At 53.0% G+C, this 20242-nt stretch overlaps 1 protein-coding gene across 1 annotated transcript; it reads left to right on the top strand.

Annotated features, from left to right (window-relative positions):
• Positions 1 to 6798: 6798 nt before the first annotated feature.
• Positions 6799 to 20077, top strand: LOC309597590 (cholesterol 7-desaturase nvd-like; the record flags this gene model as incomplete). The annotated part of the gene is made up of 7 exons (XM_082327165.1): positions 6799 to 7117; positions 11593 to 11781; positions 14348 to 14526; positions 16030 to 16155; positions 16425 to 16544; positions 18337 to 18513; positions 19916 to 20077. The coding sequence occupies 7 exons, from the start codon at positions 6799 to 6801 to the stop codon at positions 20075 to 20077; spliced, it is 1272 nt and encodes a 423-aa protein (XP_082183291.1).
• Between the last annotated feature and the right edge of the window lie 165 nt (positions 20078 to 20242).

Below are 20242 nucleotides of genomic sequence, written 5' to 3'. Positions count from 1 at the left end.
AGTCTCCTGCTCAGCTTCATCACATCTGGGGCATCTGGACACCTCCCGGGGGAGTCCCATGCCCTGGGGGACCCTGCACACAGCCACCCTTGGTGGGTGGCTCTCTGCTGTGTGACCAACACAAGGATGGCCTGGGACAGGGATGGAGAACGGCACTAAACCCCAGGGTGAGGTCGAGGCAGGCAGCAGGTGGTGGCAGGCAGCAGGGAGGGATGACGGACAAGGAAGGGGGAGCAGGGCCCCCGCTGCTCCTTACCACCCGCCTGGAGACTGGTGCAGTGCATTCCCCACCGTCAGGCCACTGGGGATGCGATTTGGGTGAGTGGCTGGGACGCAGCAGGAGGACATCCTTGTCACAGAGTCTGCCACCCAGCCAGGCTGGCAGGCAATGGATGGCGTCTGCAGAGAGTAAGGTGCCCAAAGGCGTTATTTCTATGGTGGGGGAGCTGCAGGGAGCAATGGGATGGAGACCGAGGTGAAAGTGACTGAGCAGCCATTTGGCCTGAGCTCTTGCTGTCCTACGTTCTGGCCCTGTCTCCTCCTCTTTTCCAGATGATACCCAGGATGGACTGCAGTCCTAAGCAGGTCTTGTGCTCTCCCTAAATGCTTTCTCAGCCAAGAGAGACTCAGCCCAGCCTACTTTGCAATTCAGATGTGGCTGGTGGAGTCACCAGGCAGCACAGTGCTGGTGCAGCGCAAAGCTGGCCTGCTATGGGCATCTGAGTTGTCTTTGCTCAGCTCTCCCCACAGGGCACGAGATCTGGGGCTCTGAGGGCCTTTGCCTCCCTCCCAAGCACAGCATGTGTCACTCTGGAGTCTGTCCTCACCGAAAGAAGCTGCAGCAGCATCCTATGCCAAGTGACGAGAATTCAGGTCTCTCTCCCCCTCCACTGTCAGGTTACTGCGTCACCCATGCGCAGGAGCATTCCCACCATCCACCAGCGCTTTGCCTTCGTCCAAGGCAGCTGGGCATTCACAAGGCTGGGGGGAATTAAAACAAGATGCAAGCAGTTAGGCTGGCTTTTGGATACCAAGAGGTTCCTGAGTTATATATCTCCTGAGCGAGATATTCAGGTGACTGGTAAGAGGATGGGACATGGAACATCAATGGTCAGAGGCAAAGATGGTGAGAAACACAGAAACAGCTTCTGTGAAATCAGAAGGAGCTGAGTGCACAGGAACAGAGTCAGATGTGCAGTAGGAGTGGGTGGGAATTTCCACTGGAATAAATTTCTACGGGAAAACCAGCATTCACATGTTTGAAATGCTCTGTAGGGAAATTTTCATTTTGGCAAAATTCCAATTTTCTGCTGGAAAACCAGCCAAGAGGTGGCTGGGCTTCAGCTGCCTGCACGCTGTGTCCCAGGAGATGGGACAACTTGTCCTCAGGGAGTTCCAGCCCCCTGGGACTGCTGCATAGCAGAGGCTGGAAAGGAGCTCAGAGAGATCGGTTACTGCTTGGGGGCTGCCTGCACATCTTCACCTCGGAGGACGCTGGAGCCTGGGCCCAGGTAATGCGGTGATGCAGTCACTGGTGCAGAGTAGCTGGAGATGGAGCACGCTGGGGAACATCAGCCCCCGTGCTTGGTGCTCCCCAACATGCACAGCCCGCCACGCTGGAGCTTAGTCCAACAGCTTGGGTAAAGCTTATCATTGGGATGTGGCTGCCTTGCTTCACAAGGTAGAGCTGACATCCCGGGCTGTCGGACTCACTTCCTCTATCTCCAGGGACTCTCTGGCAACACTGGGACACCAGAGTCTGCTGTGGCACCAACAACCTGCAGCCCTGCTCATTGCAAGATGTGGTGGGGTGTGCCTATGTAGCACCTTCTCAGGCAGAAATGGTCCCACCATTTGAAGAGGTTGGAAGCATGCTGGAGGGGCCAAATTCCCTGGGAAAGGGGACATGCGAGCTTCTCCAGTGGCTGCGTCTCCCCGGTAGATTCCAGGTGGTTACAGGCTTCGTTGGTAGGCAGAGGTGCCCTGTAAGAGTGAGACCCCCGGGCATGCCCCACCTCTTTGGGCTGTGATGAAGCTGAAAAGAGGGAAGGAAAAGGGTGTCAGTGACAAATGAACCTGTAACTCTTCCAGAGACAGGTGTCCTCAAGGACAGGACATTGTCTTCACAGCAATGGGTGCAGAAACCTGCAAGAGTTCCCACCTCTGAAACCTGCCTTTGGGAGGAGGCAGCAGACGCCTCCTCAGCAGAGCCCCTTTGCGTGCGTCCCCAAGCCTCCTGTCCCCCTCCCAGGAGCCCACCACAGTGCTCAGAGCTCCCCTCGCACCCTGGGGCCTGGCTCTGCCCTGCCCCAGCCAGACATGGATCTGTCCCCCTGTAGTGAACGGTGTCTAGGACACCTCAGTACTCGATGCTGCTGCTGCTGGGAAATTTTCATGTCTTTGCAAATGTTTAACTAACTGCAGGGGCTCCCCAGCCTGCGCACTCCCATGGGAACACGCCCAACTTTGGGAAAACAGAAAAATTCCAACCTGCCAGATCTGGCTTTCAAAGACACCAAACATGATAAATGAGAGGCGTACAGCCTCAGGAGTAGCTCTGGAAGATGCTGAGCAAGGCAGACAAAGCCAGAGATGGCCCAGTTGTGTCAATATGGCATGCAGGGGCAGGAGCTGAGTGGCACCAGACCTTCTGCTGCACTTGACGTACCTCACCCCAGGAGCCAGCTGGCAGGCAGGAGCCTGGGTGCGCTCCAACGCACACCAGAACAGATAATTGGTGGGTTAGGGCAAAATCCAGAGGACAGGAATGTGACAGCAAACCTGCCCCTTCGAGAGCTGTGCCCTCCTGCCATGTGTGATTGATATTTGCTAGAAGATCAAAGCCTTTTTGGCAAGGACAGATAGAAAGATTGATTGCACAAGTTTTATTATGAAACCAGCCTAAAAACAAATAAAAACATGATGAGACAAGGCTAAACAGCACTAGTTTTGAAGAAAACTAGTTTTTATCTCGTCTTCTTCCCTGAAGGTATCTTTACTGTACTTACAAGTCAGTGCATCTGGAAGGCAAGACACAGCGTCTCAAGGTGGGCTTCCTGCAAAGACACAGGTAGGGTTATCGGGTGAAAAATGTCCTTGAGAGTCCTTGTGGCCAACAACCCCGGTCTCCAAGGCTTCATCCTACTCCTGCAATCCTGTGAATTGCCCTTTACTTCCCATTTCAAGTCAAGTCCCTGATCTAACGCAGAGATGTGCTAGAAAGTCCCAGCCAGTCTAAGGATTTCTAATATTAGCTAAACACCACGTTTCTCCTTTACTTATTTTTTGTAGAGTTAAACTTCATGTTGTCAACCTCTTGAAGCAGATGAATCCTCTCTACCATGACCACTGCTCCTGTATGTGTCAAACCTAGGGAGCGAAGCATTTCAGCCGTAGGTGGTTAGTTCAGCAAACTCAGAAACGTTTGAAATTGGGGTTTTGTGCATTGTGAAAGATGTTCAGCATCTGTAACCATAGGCGCTACTTTGAACCCCAAACAAATGCTTTCGTATAGCTAAGGTTGCTATGTACCAGTCAAAAGACTTTCAGTATAACCTAAAAATAAATACAGAGACAATAGCCTACAGAAGCCGCAGTTACCTCACCAATGCTTAATTATACTCAGTTTACATAATTTACAGAAACATTTGCTGCTTCTTGGACTCAAATGTCCTAACTTGCTCCTTTCTGTTTCCCAGCTCCCTTGGGATGGTCCCCTGCAGGTCATTGCCCAGCTTTGCCTGAGGAGTTAAGAATGAGAAGGAAATCTCTGCACTGGACTTGATTTTCCCTTCTCGCATGGGGTGTGCTTCATCCCAGTGCTGCCCACCCCCAGCACCCCTGAGCCAGGCACCCCAGCAAGCAGGAGGATCCAAGGCAGAGCCACGCGCCCTGCGTGTGTGTGGAGGTTCTGCATTACTCCAGAAGCTCCCGGGTGCTGCTGCCATCACCGCGCTCAGAAACTCCCAGCGCTCTGTCCTGAGGCCATGATACCCATCTGTAAATGCCTCTTGCACTCAGTCTTCAACACCCAGGGCTTCTGGGCAGCCTTCGTACACCAAAGGCTGTTTCGCTTCTGTTCCCTGCCCCAGCCCATGCCCAGGGAAGCAGAGGTTCCCACAGTGCCACGCCAGACGTGCCCTGAATAACTCTTGATGCTTCATCAGTGGTGGTGAACGCTTCATCAGGGGACGCACCCTGTGTGTCCCACCAGGGATGCCGTGGGTGCCCTGCCCCTCCTGTTTGCACCTGTAAGATGCCTTGGAAGACAGATGTTTAAGATATCTGGGGATAAAGAGCCGAGCAATGGGGGTGGCTGTGCACAAAGGCTCTGGCCAGCCCGTTCTTGGGCTGAGCCCTTCCTCGCTGTTGCTGCTGGGTTTATGCGGCAACACCCTGGGGCTCCCCGTGCCTCCCATTTGTCCTTTCATTTTCTGATTTCCCTCTCACTTCACCCAGTTCTGCCCACTCATAAATTCTTTCAAACTTGGAAAAGGGGTCAAATATGAGCTTAAAAAGAAAGTGCCAGATTGAGACAAAGCCCCATCTAGTTCAGTGACTAGTGATGGATGGGTAACATCACCTTCTGATTTTCAGGACTTCAAGTCTACTCTGTTCATGCCACTCCCTGCTTCTGATCACTCGCCTCCTTTCTCTGTATCTCCTCTAGGTTTACTCCAGGCAAGGTGGGGTGGCCACCATTACGCGCACCTTGCAGTAGACCAAACATGTAGATGCTTTTTTGCTCTGTTCCAAATTACATTCCTAGTTATTCTTGAAAGAGGGCTATTATGCCTGAAAGCTTGTCAACTTTTTTCCAATTATATCAGCTCATCTAATAGAAAATATTATTGTCCTCTATGGACGATGCTTCTTTTATACGCTTAGATCATCATGCCTCCAAAAGCATTAATCCTAATTATTCCTAACATTGCATTTGTCTTTTGAGCAGCGTGGACCAGCGAGCAGGCGTATTCACCGAACAGGGCAAGTAACGTTCAGATCTGAGTGCCAGTTAACAGCCCGCCCTCTCCTGCGGGTCTTCGCCTCGTGCATTACATTTCCCTGGCAGGCACCGCTGTTTGCCTGCCAGTCACCGAGAGATCTGTAAGGCTTCTTTTGCAGTAGTTCACAGTCAACTTTACATTTTACCATAGTGAATAATTTAGAATCATCTTAATCAGATGATTTAGACATCTGTTTATCCCATTTCCCAGGTTCTGCAGAAATGAAGGCGTATTACTCTCTGTTCTAACAGCTGAGCGTCTATTCCTTTTCCTTGGTTCCTATCTTCTTTCCAACTACAAAAGCAGAGCAGGTCCCCGCTGGTATTTCAGGCAGATTTGAGGACCAGCATACCTTAGAGGAGGTGTCTTGAAAAGCCGAGTGAACAAAGTGTGAACTTATTCACCTGGTTGCTGACTCCTCAGATCCATTTGTGGGACGTGACTTCTCTGGGCAAACGGGGTGCTGCCTCTTCCCCGACAGAGCACGTTCATCCCTCTGTCTCTCAGCCCCGCGGTGTCTAATGGATTTGCCCGGCACAGGACTGAGACTCATCGGTCTGCGGTCCCCAAACCACCCATCAAGTCTCTGGTTTTGTGCAACAGATGTATTTAGTATGTGGGTTTATGCCCTTAGTAAGTCACTTTTGAAAATCCCTCTTTGACCTGTCTTATTTTGACTTGACCCTTCACTTGCTGGAGCTGCTGCTTTCTTCCTTTTGCCCGCTCGGACAGGACTGGCAGCCTGTCCCTCTCTGAGGGATCTCTGTTCACTCCCAAATGTCGTGTTCAGTCATCTCCTGCGTAACTACACCAGCATTCTGCTCCTAGAACAGGTTTCCAATAGGGCAGACATATATTTACCTGAACCTTTCATGTCAGGTCTTCAAGCAATTCCCCCTGTCTGAATTTGCCCTTTTAGCTGCTCCTTTTGCTTCAGCCAGATGCTCCATTTCTGCGCATTGTTCCCTTTTCAATTCCTCAGTACTCGGGTGGGTATTTTGGGTTGCTGCTTCTCCTGGAAACCTCTGACTGTATCTACATGACAAGTGGCTTTTCTACAGCTACCTCTTGAACCTGCGCAAGTCTTTGCACTAAATCGTTACTCCTCTGCCTCACTTTTCCAGCCGGCTGGCGTGCTTAAACAGCCCAGCCTTGGCTTTGCCCTGATTTATGCTCTCTGCACAGAGGGCATCCACGTCCCACATTACCCCCGTTTTCTCTGCTGGCACCTCTCTGAGTGCTCCTGAACTGCGGGAGACCTGTCAGGGTCCTGTTGGGTGCCCGATGCCAAAGCCAGCCCCGCACCACGCTCCCCCCTTTTCTAAGCACGAGAGAGCAGCTCAGGAGGATGCTGGGGCATTTATTGATCTGATTAACACATCTACTGGATTTCAGACCCCTCTTTGGAGGCAGAATTATTGTTCCTTATGCGCAAGTGAAGTTCCCTTTGCTTGTGCATCTCGGGGAAGACCCCGGCTCCCCCTGCTCCGTAACCCCGAGCTGGCAGCAGGCTGCAGCTGGACCCCCGCCCCCCCGTTTGCCTCCCCCTCCCCAGACGAAGCAAACCCCGCTCCCTCAGCCCCTCCTCGCCCCCCGGCCTCTCCGCTCGCCCCCGCCGCGGGTGCCGTGCTGGGTCGCAGCCTCCCGGGGCTCCTCCACCGGAGGGGAGGCGGCCGGGGATGCCCGGGGGGACCCCGACGTGGGGACTCCCGCTCCCCCCCGCCCACGGGGCACCTCTCCGGGCGGGGCCGCCCGCGCTATAAGGGGCGGCGGCGGCGGGGCCGGGCGCGCTATGGGGAGCGGATGGTGCGGCGCGGCGCTGCTGGCGGCGGGGCCGGGGCGCGGGGCGCTGCTCTTCCTCTTCCTCCTCCTCCTCCTCCTCCTCCTCGTCCTGCTGCTGCTGGGCTGCCCCCGGCCGCTGGCGCTGCGGCGCGGCCCCGGGCAAGTGGGCTACCTGCCGGCCCCCGGGCTGAGCCGCAGGCAGGCTGCTCGCCGCGCCCGCCGCGCCCGCCGCCCCGGCGCCCTGCCGCCCGCCTACCCCAACGGCTGGTACCGGCTGCTCGACTCCGCGCAGCTGCCCCGCGGCGCCGTCCGCAGCCTCGCCCTGCTCGGTGAGTGCCAGCCGCCGCATCCCCGACGGCAGCCCCCGACCCCCGGCCGGGCAACGGGGGTGACGAGGCTCGGGATCCCGGCCGGTGGGGAGGGCATCCCCGCCCGGGCATCCCCGCCGGGATACTGGGGCGTCCCTGTCCGGGCATCCCTGCCGGGGAATGGGACAGCCCGGCCCGGGCACACCGCCGGGGCACCGGGGCATCCCTGCCTGGGTACCTCTGCCGGGGCCAGCGCCCGTGCTGGGGCACTGGCACATCCCAGCTGGCAGCCCCGTCGGGTCACCAGGACACCCTTGCCCGGACATCCCCACCGGGGCGCCAGGGAATCCCGGACGGCATCCCTGCCAGGGAAACAGGGCATCCCTGCCCAGGCATTCCTGCTGGATCACAGGGACATCCCTGCCCAGGGAGCCCCACTGGGACACGCTCACATGGGTACCCTCACCAGGGCACTGGAGCACCCCAGCCTGGGCATCCTGCTGGGGCACTGGGGCATCCCAGCCAGCACCCACGGTGGGGCACTGCAGTGTCCCTGCCCGGGCTCCTCGCCAGTGTGCGGGGCGTCCCTGCCAGGGCATCCCTGCCTCGGGGCTCTGCTGCGGCACTGGGACAGCTCTGCCCGGGCACCGCGCTCAGAGCATGCCAGCCAGCACCCATAGAGGGGCCCCAAGGGTGTCACAGCCTGGGCTTTTGCATGGGCACTGAATGTCCCTGCTGGCGCGCTGGGGACATGCTGGGCACAGGCTCCTTGCGAGTGTGCAGGGCACCCCTCTCTGGGCTCCTTGCTGGGACACCGGAGCATCTCACTGCCTGGGCTCCCCTCCCAGGCATCACTGCCTGCGGCTCCCCATGTCCTGGGGAGATCAGGATGGGGCCTCACAGCCACATCCAGCGGGGTGCTGTGCTTGTCCAGGGTCCTGTCACCTTGAAGATGGTTTTGGACTTGTGCTGGTGCCTTCCTCGTCAGAAGGGATGTATCTGCCTTGAAATCCCTCAGATTCAGTGGTGAAAGTGTGGGGTTTTTCTATTTCCAGAGCCATCCTCTCCTGTGAAGTTGTTTGGGGTTTTTTGTATAATGGCACCTCTTCAATTCCATGTACCCGTCCTAGAGAGCCCCACCAGCCTCGCTGTGACAACTCCCTTGGTTGTCTGCCCACAGCCTGGCTCCTGGCACCCAGTCCTCTGGCTCTGGCTGAAATGCGCAGGTAAAATCACTCCTAGTGGCAGAGTGGCAGTAGTGTGCCAGTGCCAGGAAGATCAGTAAATAAGACCGCTAAACAACCTGTAGCTTCCAGGTTTGTGGGTGTCTAATTCATTTTGGAGTCTCTGAGTGTAGCCTGGAAATGCAGCGAGCCAGAGGAGATGAAAGAATAAAAATTGCTTGACTCAGTCCCTGCCAAGACTCATCCTTTGGGATGGGACTCCTTCCAAAACATAGCACTGAGCATGCAGGACAGCCTCGTTCTCTCCTAAGGCTGCGGCAGCGGGGTGAGAGCTGCTCTGGTCCGCGGGGCACTGCTCTCCAGGGGCTGGCTGCAGGGAAGCCGCTCGGGCCCCAGCGAGGCTCCCGCGCAGGAGCGCCCCGGAGACGGTCCTCTGAGCCAAGCGCCAGGGCTGCACAGCGACCTTAGGGCTCTTTATGTCCCATGTGCTATTCTTGCTACAATTGCTGTTCGATTTCCATAAAAAGCTAATTTAATAGGAAAACGTCAGTATGTAGCTGTTAATGCTCTATAGATATTCACCTGCAACAGCGTTTTTCAGTATATCCTAGGCCAGGATACCATCCTCCCAAGGGGAGAGATATCAGATTTGATGCACAAGCTGGAGCAAAGAAAGATCAGCTTCTCCTCTGGCTCTGCTGGCTCCAGGGTGCAAAGGCTGGAGGCAAAAGCGGCACTCCCTCAGCAGTCCCGGCTGAGCTTTTCTGACAGCCCGGCAAGGGTCTGGCCATAGGCACTGCTTCAGATTTTCAAGGCAGAAGAGCTCCAGGCTGCATGTATGAAGGAAAGCTCTAGAGGTGGGACCTTCCTGGAGTAAAACTGTCTTAAAATTCAGTGGGCAAGGCAGCAGGCTGCAGGGCTGCTCCTTGGGGCATGTGGCTGGGACCCCTGGGCTCCAGGTGCTCTGCTCTGACCCATCCATGGCTGCTCTGTGTGTCCACGCTGCCGCTGCTCCTGGAGAACCTGCAACACCTCCAGTGCCAGGCAGAAACCCTTTCCCTGCTTTCCCCGCTTTGCCCTGAGCCTCAGGTCAGGTAGAGAGGCAGGTTAGAGAGAAAAGAAACTGCTGATGCTTCAGGATGAATCCCTGATACCTGGGGCAGGGGAAGGACGTGCACCTCGGTGCCCCCACTCCCCTGTGCCTGCTGCCAGCAGATGTATGGGCGCCTTCCAGAAAGACTGCAGGGACGACAGCGCCGGGCGCCCTGGGTAAGGAGGGATCTCCGGGCACTGGAGTACAACAGCTCTTTTCTGTCAGATATCAGAAATAATCCTTCCTAGGATCGAGGGCTGGGAAAGTTTGCAGGGTTTCCTTTTCTTTGCTCAGACCCCAAAACTTCAATCAAGGAAAGTGGTTTTGGGTGGGATAGCTCGGACTGTGTCACTTGTCATCAGTGTGGCTGTCTAGGAAACTATGGACAGAACCTGGCTCCCAAGGTTCTTATTTCTCACTAGTTGAGCTTTAAGTTACAGCAATTGCTGTAACAATCAGATTTCACAAGCTGATGAAATCTGAATACATATATGCATAACCTGAAGCACAGTATGGGAGGGAGGACCTTGGAGCACCCTGGCCTTTAACTCAGTGGCCACATCTGTATGAACAATCCCCCTTCTGAGCCCCCAGACCAGTTGCATCCCCTTCCAACCAGGACATGACTTGGGGGGACACTGGAGCAGGTCTAGCTTTGCTTTCAGGCCAGGTCACCGATGAGCAGCCCCTCTCCTCTGAGCCGCTGGCTGGGACGTGGGTGCTGGCAGGTCTGCAGCACCGCAGCACCCAGGGAGCAGCTCCGTGCCGGGCCAGGAAAGCACCTGGCACCTATTCAGCCCCTCCAGGAAGAGCATTTATTTAGGTAGTGCTGTGACATGCCATCCAGAGTGGTGCCTTGCACAGCTGGGCAGAGCAGTGCCATGAACAGACCTACGGCTACAGCCCAGGTGCTGGCTGTCTCCATTTTAACAGCTCCTTGCTCAGCTAATGCGGTGCTACCCTGGGGGTGGGGAGGAAAAGGGCGATCCCAGAACCGAGCAGGGGCAGATCCCAGCAGGGCAAACCTCACGTTGCTTCAGGGAGCACAAGGAATCAGGCCCAGCGATGGAGAAAAGCAAGTCTGAGTGCCGAGGCAACACAGCCCCAACCATGCCGGTACCAACTCCCCTTCACTCCCTGCGTGGAGCAGACCGGAGGCAGGGGCTTCCCTTCGCTTCGCCAGAAAACTCCCTTTTGCCAAGGAGGTGCCAGTGCTCTGGCTCGCAGCACCTGCTCTCCCTGCCCGAGAAAGGCATTTGCTGCTGAGCTGCAGCGCAGACGGCTCTTGGAGTTCAAGAGCAAACAGATGAAGGGCTTCTCCTTCCAGCTGCCGTTACCAGAGCTTCCCGAAGTGTATGAGCCTGCGCTCCCTGCTCTAGACCTCTCAGGCCAAGGGACGGGAACAGAGTTGTCTTTAAGTGCAGTTATTGCTCTGCTCTGTGTGGATCCCTCCCTTAGCAGGGGAAGCATCCTAAATCTTTAAATATTTCTGTAAAGGCAACTTTTATCCTATAGCTGAAACAGGCTCCGAGAGCTCAAAAACCAGGGCTGAGGGTCAAAGCCATGAGGGTTTAGAGATGACCAGGAGCAATTACTCTCCCCGTGCCTGGAGCAAGGCGTTGCCCTTCAGCAGGAGGTTTCTGCGCTACAGCAGCCCCGTGGGACAGCGGGCAGCTGCCTGGCTCTGCAGGCTGCCAACCTGCTGCCTGTGAAACGCCGGGTGCAACGGGCCAGCTCGCTGCGCCGGGATGTCTTCTAAATGCGGGCAGCGAGCTGGCGGCCACCACACCTTGGACATTTGCTACAGCAGCTGCCATCCCAGTTTTGCATGGCCCTTTTTGCAGTCAGCAAATGCCTCCTGCCTGCAGCCGGCCTGGCAGGCAGCTGCCGCCTGGCAGGGCTCCCTGCCCGCAGCCCTGGGCAGCAGCACCGGCCCCGGCTCTGGCAGCTGCCTGGTGCCATCTCGTGGTTAAATAACTTCTCCAGAGCAACCCTATTTCTGTCCTGCCACTGCTCTTCCACTAGAAAGGAAAGAAAACCTCCAGGATTAATTTTTAGCAGGGTGTTTCTGCACGTTCCTGCACAGGCGGATGCCTGCAACGTTGGGTGAAAGCACCCGTCAGTGCTGGTGTTCAGAAGGGGCCGAGCCCTGCGTGTCTTACCCGGCGCCCCATGTAGGGATCTTGTTTTTACAACCTCTTAACCTCTTACTTCTGCAGGAGAACAGCTTGCTGCGTTTCGCACCCAGGATGGCCAAGCCTACGTGGTCGACGCTTACTGCCCTCACCTTGGGGCCAACCTCGCCGCCGGCGGGCGCGTCGTGGGCAATTGCATCGAATGCCCGTTCCACGGCTGGCAGTTTCGAGGAGAAGACGGAAAATGCACCCGCATCCCGTATGCTGAAAAAGGTGAACATCCCTCAAACCTGCAGAAAGCATCCACAGAAATGGTAGCGCCCTGTGTGTCCTCATTAACAGCTACTTCATTAAGGAAAAGGGGTCTTTATAATAACTCGCCCTCCCTCCTGCTCCCCTATTTCATGCAGCACCCTCATTTTCCTCCTGGGTTGTCCATGTTGGGACATCAGGTTCCAGTGTCCTTTCCTATGGTAGGTGATAACTGGGACTTTAGTCCAGCAAAATAACCACCCTTCTTGATTTTGATAGTCCTGCAACTCCTGCATTCAGCAAGCAGGGTAGAAAAGAAGATTTTTTAACCCTGCGTCATCCATTGCACCAGCAGGGTCCTGAGGAGCTACTGGGGTTCAGAAACGATTCTGTGCTCTATAGCGATAGCTTATACCACGTCAGTGTTTAAACCTGTCACATTAGCATGACAGAATAGTCTCTCAATGACAATTTTTTCTCCTTTTAAGGCTTGAAGGGAACTTTTGGTTAGAATCCAGGAAAGCTCTTTGCATATGCTTACCGTTTAGATGTGGTTTGCATTGACTGTGTAGGAAGAATATCTTACTTAAAGTTCACATGTAACAGTTGATCTGGCTGCACTAATTCGTTAAAATCGCCAATTCTAAATGTGGCTGAAACCAGCAGACAGCCGTACCTTGAGTTTTGCTTTGGCTTGTGCTGCTTAGTTATTTTGCCTGAGTTCAGCTTTCTCTGGTTGGGATTGATTGGGATAGCAATGAAAACAGTGATTAGCAGCAAAACTCAGCCTTTCCACTAAGCAGACTATTTTTCCCAAAGTGGAAGAAACATTCCATCCATACGTGTTAAGATAAAAGACATTTATAAATCTCACCAAACAGCAATTCCTTTTTTTCTTTTTTTTTTTTTTTTTTTTTCTTCCCCCAGAAAAAAGGATTAATACAGGTTTCTTTTTCCCATACACACTCACTCAGGAGCTGCATTCAAATGAAAATTTGGTTCCAAGTAATGAGCAAAAATGTGTTTCATCACAAAATGAGAATGAATATTCTGGATATACGCAAAAGCTTGCCAAGATGCCTTGTTTCATCTGAAACGGCTGTATTCAGAGTCATTGTTATCTGTATTATTAAAAGAACAAAACTGCGGACAGCTGCCCCGCTCCCATACAGCCCAAATGGGTCAGGTTGATTTAAACAGATTTAAAGCCATCTGTGCCCGTGCAGGTCACATTGATGGAGAGGGATTTTGGAGAGCTCGGATGGGCAGCTCGTCCGGCACCGGGCTTGCAGGGGACCGACAGCCGGGCAGGAGAGCTGCAGGGCCCAGCCTGCTGCTAGGTGAGGCTGTTCAGGCGAAGCCAGAGGAAGGGGCTGGAGCACAAGGCTGGGGAGGAGCGGCTGGGGGAGCTGGGGGGGCTCAGCCTGGAGAAGAGGAGGCTGAGGGGAGCCCTCATCGCTCTCTGCAACGGCCTGAAAGGAGGCTGGAGCCGGGGGGGTCGGTCTCTGCTCCCCAGGAACAAGTGATGGGATGAGAGGGAACGGCCTCAAGCTGCGCCAGGGCAGGTTTGGGTTGGATATTAGGAAAAACTTCTTCACCGAAAGGGTGGTCAAGCGTTGGAACAGGCTACCCAGGGAAGTGGTCGAGTCTCCATCCCTGGAGGTATTTAAAGGACGGGTAGACGTGGTGCTCGAGGACGTGGTATAGTGATGAACTTGGCAGTGCTGGGTCAACGGTTGGACTTCATGATCTTAAGGGTCTTTTCCAACCCAAACGATTCTGTGATTCTGTGTCTGTGTGGGGGCACACCAAGCCCTCTTTAAAATTTAATGAGATGCATCCCACCCAAAGCACCAGATTTTTTCAGTGAGAAATGGCAGTGATGGTCTCCTCCTGCCCCTCTGATATTCACTGACTGAAAGAGAAACATTTCTCCTGTTATTTCACCTCCCGCATGACTGTGCAAGGCTGAATAATAAGGAAGCGCTATCCTCCGTGCTTGTTTGCAAATTAGAAAAAAAACTAATGAAGGCAAAAGCCTTTCAATCCAGTAGAAGCTACGTTTTCTGACAATTGGGTAACTATAAATGCCAAAATTCATTTCACTGGAAAGAGTGCAGATGTATTCTTAAAGCACCACATGACACTGCAGTATTGTAACAGAGAATGACTTGAACTCGAGAGGTAGAGATGGCTTTTACTCTCTGCACATCTGTAACTTAAGGAATCTCCTTTCAGCTGATCGAAACCTGAGGAGGGACCATTGATGCAGCAGACATTTACTTATTTCAACAGTTTTAAGGGTAGTGAAAGAAGGCTGCAGAGCAGCCAGCCATACTTCTTCCCTAAAGGACGTATGCAAAACACCCAACTGAAAAAAAACTGATTTAAGCAAACTCTTTTCTGTGAACTGCAGAAGCTGTAGTCCTCCTTCAGCAGCCTGAAAGCTGGCAAGAGCCACCAGAGAGCCTGTGCCACATGGATATCACCCAAAAAGACGATCTCTGAGCTGCAGTTAGGATGAGGCGACCTTTAGTGTCAGCCTTGGAGATGCCGCTTTTAACTGATGCCTTTCTGTCCTCCGCAGTGCCAGATTTTGCGCGGGTGCGGACCTGGCAGTCCTGCGAGGTGAATGGGATGCTGCTGGTCTGGTACCACTGCGAAGGGGTCGGTCCGACGTGGGCAGTGCCCGAGCAGCGGGAGATCGCCACCAAAGAGTGGGTCTTCCGCGGGCAGACAGAGCACTTGGTCGACGCGCACATCCAGGTAGGGAGCCCGGTCCCTCCGGGGGGGCACATCCACGCCTGGGTCCTCTCCTATAGTCCAGTTCAGGGACATCTGCTCCCAATTAACCTGTTCAGGGACATCTCCTCCCAATTAACCAGGCCCTGCCTGCAGCCAGTGTCATCGGTGCTGCTGGCAGAGCTCAGACCTAGAAATAATCCCTGTGCTGGATACCGAGAGCACGGCATATGTTCCCCAAACACGGATCGTGGGCTTCTTCAGTAGAGAGCAGATGTTCTGGGTACTTAAAAGGAATCTGTTAATTTGCTTTGACTTATAACTGATGTAATTTAAAAAAAGATTCTCTAAGAATTGCGGCACTTAGTGTCAGTTGGCTTTTCAACTCATCGATCACCGAAATGGAAACGCGCGGTTATTTTGCTGTTAATCTTTATAATCACCATCACACGCTGACAAATGTGCCACGGAGAACAAAATGGCTGTTCCCTCTGTCGCCTCTCCGGGGAAATGAGGCTGGAAGAGGGGAACCGTGCTGTGGCACTAAACAGAGGGACCGCGGCCGGGGGCCTCGGAGGGAGCCGGGGGCAGCCCCGCGGGGAGGCTCCGCCGGGAGAGCGATGGGAGACAGCAGCAGTTCTGAAAACGGGCAATCCCTTGGGATTTTGGACCTTGGGAGATTTTTATATGCTTGCCACTGAGCAGAACACTTCTATTTGTAAAAATCAGTGACAAAAATGACCCTTAATCCAAAAGCGCGCTCCTCCCCAAAGGCAGTGCCTGCCTGCTGACTAAATCACGATGAAGGCGAGTGGGTTAGAAAGAAATGAAGAATTATTAAAAGAAATGAAGAAGGTGCGTGAGACACAGGAGATGCGGCTCTGGGAGTGGGCAGAGATGTGAGAAGCAGGGAGAATTTGGGAGACTGATGGGATAGTAATATTTATTTCATGTCTGCCCTTCAGTGCAAGCCACTGTACACAGGTCTATCCTGGGGCCAGTCTGTGCTACCTGCCAAGCTGGCAGAAAGCTGGTGTATTTGAGTAGTAAAGCAGTTAAAACTTCTGAAAAAGTCACATATTGTGGGCAGGCTGGTGGGGTTTAAGGGTTTTAAAATATGTGAAATCTAGTCTAGGAGCACAAACACAAAAATGTTTTTTTCCTTACAATTATTACAGGGCCAAAGGAAGGACTTGTTTGGAGTCCCGGCTTGTGTGGCTGCAGAAGTTAACGTGCATAGACTTCTTTGAGTTTAAAATTAACTCTGAATTTTCTGAGCTTCATGTTTAAATTATTCCTACACACTAGTTAAGAACTAGTCCCAGGTCAGTCTGTGCTGAGGCCCCTTCCTCCGCTCGCTCGGTTGCCTCGTGCTGTGTCGGGTACCTGCGAGCATCTCTGCTGTGCTCGGAGCGACGTGCTGGGCCGGGCTCAGTCCTGCTGGTGCTGTTGCAATCCTGCTGTCAAGTACAGGCAGCTCGCACCCACGGCAGCTCTCGCCAACGGCAAATTGTTCCCCAATGGCAGGAAATCCCCGAGAACGCGGCCGACACGGCTCACCTGGCTTTTCTCCATGGACCAGCTATTCTGGGCGGATCCGACCTGAGGTACACAAGGTCCAAGCTGTGGGATTTTATGAAGCACATCTGGAAGGTAAGACCCTCGCTCACCTCTTAGCCATGAGGAGGTCGAAGTCTTTCAAACCAGGTCCCCTTTCTGCCTCAAAGCGTCAGTCCCACCTCATCCCCTCTCCCGCATCCCCCCACCTTCAGGTCCTGTCTCTTTTCTGTGTCTCTGAGGGTTTTAGCTGCACTCCCTCATCTGTGCTCATCTCTAGGTGGTCTTCACCATCTCGCTGCTACCTCCCTTCAGTCTGTGCTCTCCGTCTCTCAGACTGAGCCGATCCTTCTTCACCCCTCCAGGCCGAGTGGCGGCCGGAGCCGGAGCCCAACGAGCATTGCTCCCGGCTGCTGGTTCAACACACCGCAACCGTCTTCGGGAAGCGCCTCTCCTTGATGGATTTGACAGTTTCAGCCAGGCAGGTATGTGACCACCAGCACCCCGAGCTGAAGTGCTTTGTCACCCAAAAGGCTGAGTCCTTGCCCATCCTGCCCAGTATAGCCTTCCCTACCAAGCGGATTGGACACATGGGCCAAAACCACAGCCTGGCATTGGGGCTGCTCCACGGCTGGGCAGCACAGAGGAAAGGGAGGGTTCGTAGGGACTGCTGTGCTCCCAAAACAACTTAAAAAAAAGATCAGTACTAACCCGAGCAAACACTGGTTCCCAATCGCAAGGGACCCTCACACCACATTGTCACAGCGCTTTACAACACAGAAGTGTGGACTCTTTCAGTCCATGGCGAACGTGCCTGGGAAAGGCGTAGAGAGCCCTCAATATACAGTAAGAAACATTTTGAGGATGTTGATCTGTGTGATCCAAAAAACTCAGGGTTTTTCAGACAGCTTTCTGGAAAGCACAAAGATTTGTCAGTTTGCAAACATTGACGCTAAAGAAATAAATTCATACTAATGTCAAGACCTCCTTCTGCAATTAAAAGTTCACTTATTTTCTTATTTTCTTCCTTTCTTGTGTTTTTGGGTTTTGTTTTGGAAACATGTTTATTAACCACAATTCTCTTTCCCATCTCCACTTCCAAAAAAAACAGAAACAGCGTGTCTGGTAGCCCAAGATAGCTCTGAATGAGATAATAAAATAGTTGACACAAATTGCTAAATAATTAAAGGAAAATAGAAATAATGCCGTAAAACATGAATCAATGGAAACTAGATGTTCTCACTTTCATTTTTGGTTGCGGTTTTGGGGTTTTTTTGACAAAATGCTAAGCTTGCCTGATAAAACTAGTAACTTGGTCCTAGTACATTTTTGAAGGCATTTGGCCTATTCCCATATTACAACTTCAGAACAATAGCAAACCAAGTCATGATACAAAACTTCGGTAAGGGCTAGGTCTTGGTGTAATTAGGGAATTATCACAAAGTGGATGTTTTTTATATCCCTGTTCAGGTCTTAGATCTGTGCTATTTAGCACGGATATCAATGAGCAGGAGAAAAAAAGACAATAAAATAACCTTACAAAAAGTTTGTACCCAACTAAACCTTAAAGGATTAGTAAATAAAATAGCCAAAAAACCCATCAGTATCTGCACTGCTTCAAAGACCCAAGTGTGTTACCATCTGTCTGCGTGCCTGGATGCACGTCAGAGAGCAGAGAACCCGTACTCATCTCATGCTAGTTAAAAGGCTGAACCTGATTTTGGCTAAAAGCTAATGTGCCTGTTGCAGCTGCAAAGGGGAAAGCCAGAGCAGGAGTAGGGATGCTGTGTTACCTCCATTGCAACCGCTGCTGCTGAGATGGGAGCCCAGGACTGGTGTCAACAATCCAATAAGGCTGTTGATGACCTGAAGGTAATTCAGCGATGAACAAGACCAGATGAAAACTTGGAAGCGTTTCCTAGAAGACTAGTTTTTAAACTTTTTGGGACCAGTAGAGCACTGTAAACCCTCATGAATTCCCATGGGCCCACAGCAAAGCCATCCAGCCCTGACACATCTGTGAATGTCCCAGGCCACTACGGGCTGCATGGCTCTGCTGGATTTCCCCTGGCCTGGGGGCATTAGCAGTTGGCAAGCAGTCTGTGCCTCGTGGCCCTGAGGTGTAGCTTGACTTTGTGCCTATTATCTGATGAAAGAGTAAAGGGGAACTTGAGCACATTCTAGGAGACATCTGAAGGAGGTCTCAAGCCGTGGGAGTTGCTGTACCAGAGGGCTGGACCACCGGGCGGTCCCTGAGGGTGCTCTGTTGCTCTGCAGGTGGGGCCAGGGCTGGTTTTCCTGATCTTTGAACATGCTTTCCTGGGCCACGGGATCATCCTGCAGACGGTGACTCCCCTGGAGCCTCTCCTGCAGAACGTTGTCCACAAAATCTACTACCAGAAGAACGTGCCGGCCATAATCCCCAAGTTCATCCTGAGAGCAGAGTGCATACAGGTAAGGCCTCTGAAGAAGAGCAGCCAAAGGCGGTCCCCTGGAGCGTGGTGGCCAAGAGGTGTGAGAAGGAAGAGCAGTTGCCCATGGGGGCTCAGATATATGTGGGAGCAAAGCACTCGTGGGCAAGATCCTCCCAGTGCTTGGTATGATCTTTCAGTTTTAGTAGCCCAAAGAGCTAAACTGGAGTTTTAGCAACGAGGGTCCCTGCAGGGGCTCATCTGTTGAGGACGGCAGAGAGGTGCTATCCCTCTCCTGTGGATGGGGAACTGGGGCACGAGGTTTAGGCAACCTCTCCCAAACTGCAGGAAGTCTTTGAGAGAACTAATAACTGCTTCTGGATTTCCAGCATCCCAGGTCAGTGATTTAAGATTATCCTATCTATCTCCTTCGGTGAGCACTGAGCCAAGAAATCCTCCTGCTGTTAAATTCTCATGAGACTGGGCAACTCCTGACAGAGATTTTTCCAGGTCCTTACCACCATGGAAATGGTGAAAGGTCCCTCGGGAGGTCTCCAGTCCAATATTCCAGTTGGGGCAAGACTATTGCCAAGTTCAAGTCAGGCATGGCCTTGAAGGCCTCCTCCTTTGGAGGACACCCCCATCGCTCCAGCTCCCTGGGTGTCCCATTCCATTATTGCTCTACCCACATATTGTTAATTTTTATTTTTAATGTCCATTTTGAACTTCTCAGCCTGCAGTCTGTCGCTGTTACTCCAGCTGGCACTACCAAGCAAAATCTGACCCCATCATCCCTGTAACTCCCTTCAAGCGGTCAGAGGAGTTCATGTCATTCGTTTCTACCAGGGGTTAAAGCTAGGAAACTGTTTGGTCTGACCAGAGAGACTTTCACTGGCACGGCAGTAAAAATTGCCAGATGATTTTCAGATGCCAAAAACTATCCCGAATCAAACTCGGCTGTGCTAACTCGTATTGTATAAATGCTGGCTGAATATTTTGCATTCTTACTAATGTGAATGAGCAGCACTCATTTCTGCAGAGACCTCTTCACAGAGGAAATCTCCATAAATCTTACTGCATGTGTGTCTGAGCAGAGTTCAAAAGATGCAGATGCTTAATTTAGAAAGGCCTGGTTGGCTGGAGCTACCCAATGAATCAAAAACCTCAGGTGGAGCAGCTCCTACCTACACAACACCCATTTCTATTTCAGTATCTATCTCATATGACAAAGGCAATCTAAGATGAAAGTGGCTTCTTGTTTGGGAGCTATGGTGCAAACTGCAAACTGCAGACAGAGCTGTGGCGTTGCAAGGTGCAAGTAGCACGAGCAGTCCCACACCGGCCATTTGGGAGAAACGCCAAAAAATAAAGCTGGTGTCAGGTAGCACGCACAAAACTGCTGGTTCAGCTTCCCCACCTGAATGAGACCCTCCTTCTCCCCCCAGTTTGAGCGCGATATAACCATCTGGAATAACAAACAGTATCTGCCCAAGCCGCTGCTGGTCAGAGAGGACTCCAGCATCCAGAAGCACCGGCGCTGGTACGCCCAATTCTACAGCGAGAAGAGCACGAGGCTCCCGGTGCAGAAGGAGGGCCTGGACTGGTGAGGACCTCCCTGCCCACTGCAGAGGGTGGCCAGCGGCTCTCAGGTGGCTCTTGCCCACCCTGGCTGGTGGGCAGCGGTGCTGGGCAGGCATGATCAATGTAACAAATATTGGCACAGGGAGCAGAGCCTGAGCCCTGGAGACCATCTCTTACCTTCCGTGTTCAGG

The sequence above is a fragment of the Platalea leucorodia genome (assembly GCF_965183815.1).
Source record: "Platalea leucorodia genome assembly, chromosome: 15".
In the NCBI taxonomy this organism is placed as follows: Eukaryota; Metazoa; Chordata; class Aves; order Pelecaniformes; family Threskiornithidae; genus Platalea; species Platalea leucorodia.
The sequence above is the reverse complement of the archived record's forward strand: the minus strand, read 5'-3'. Positions and strand labels throughout refer to the sequence as shown.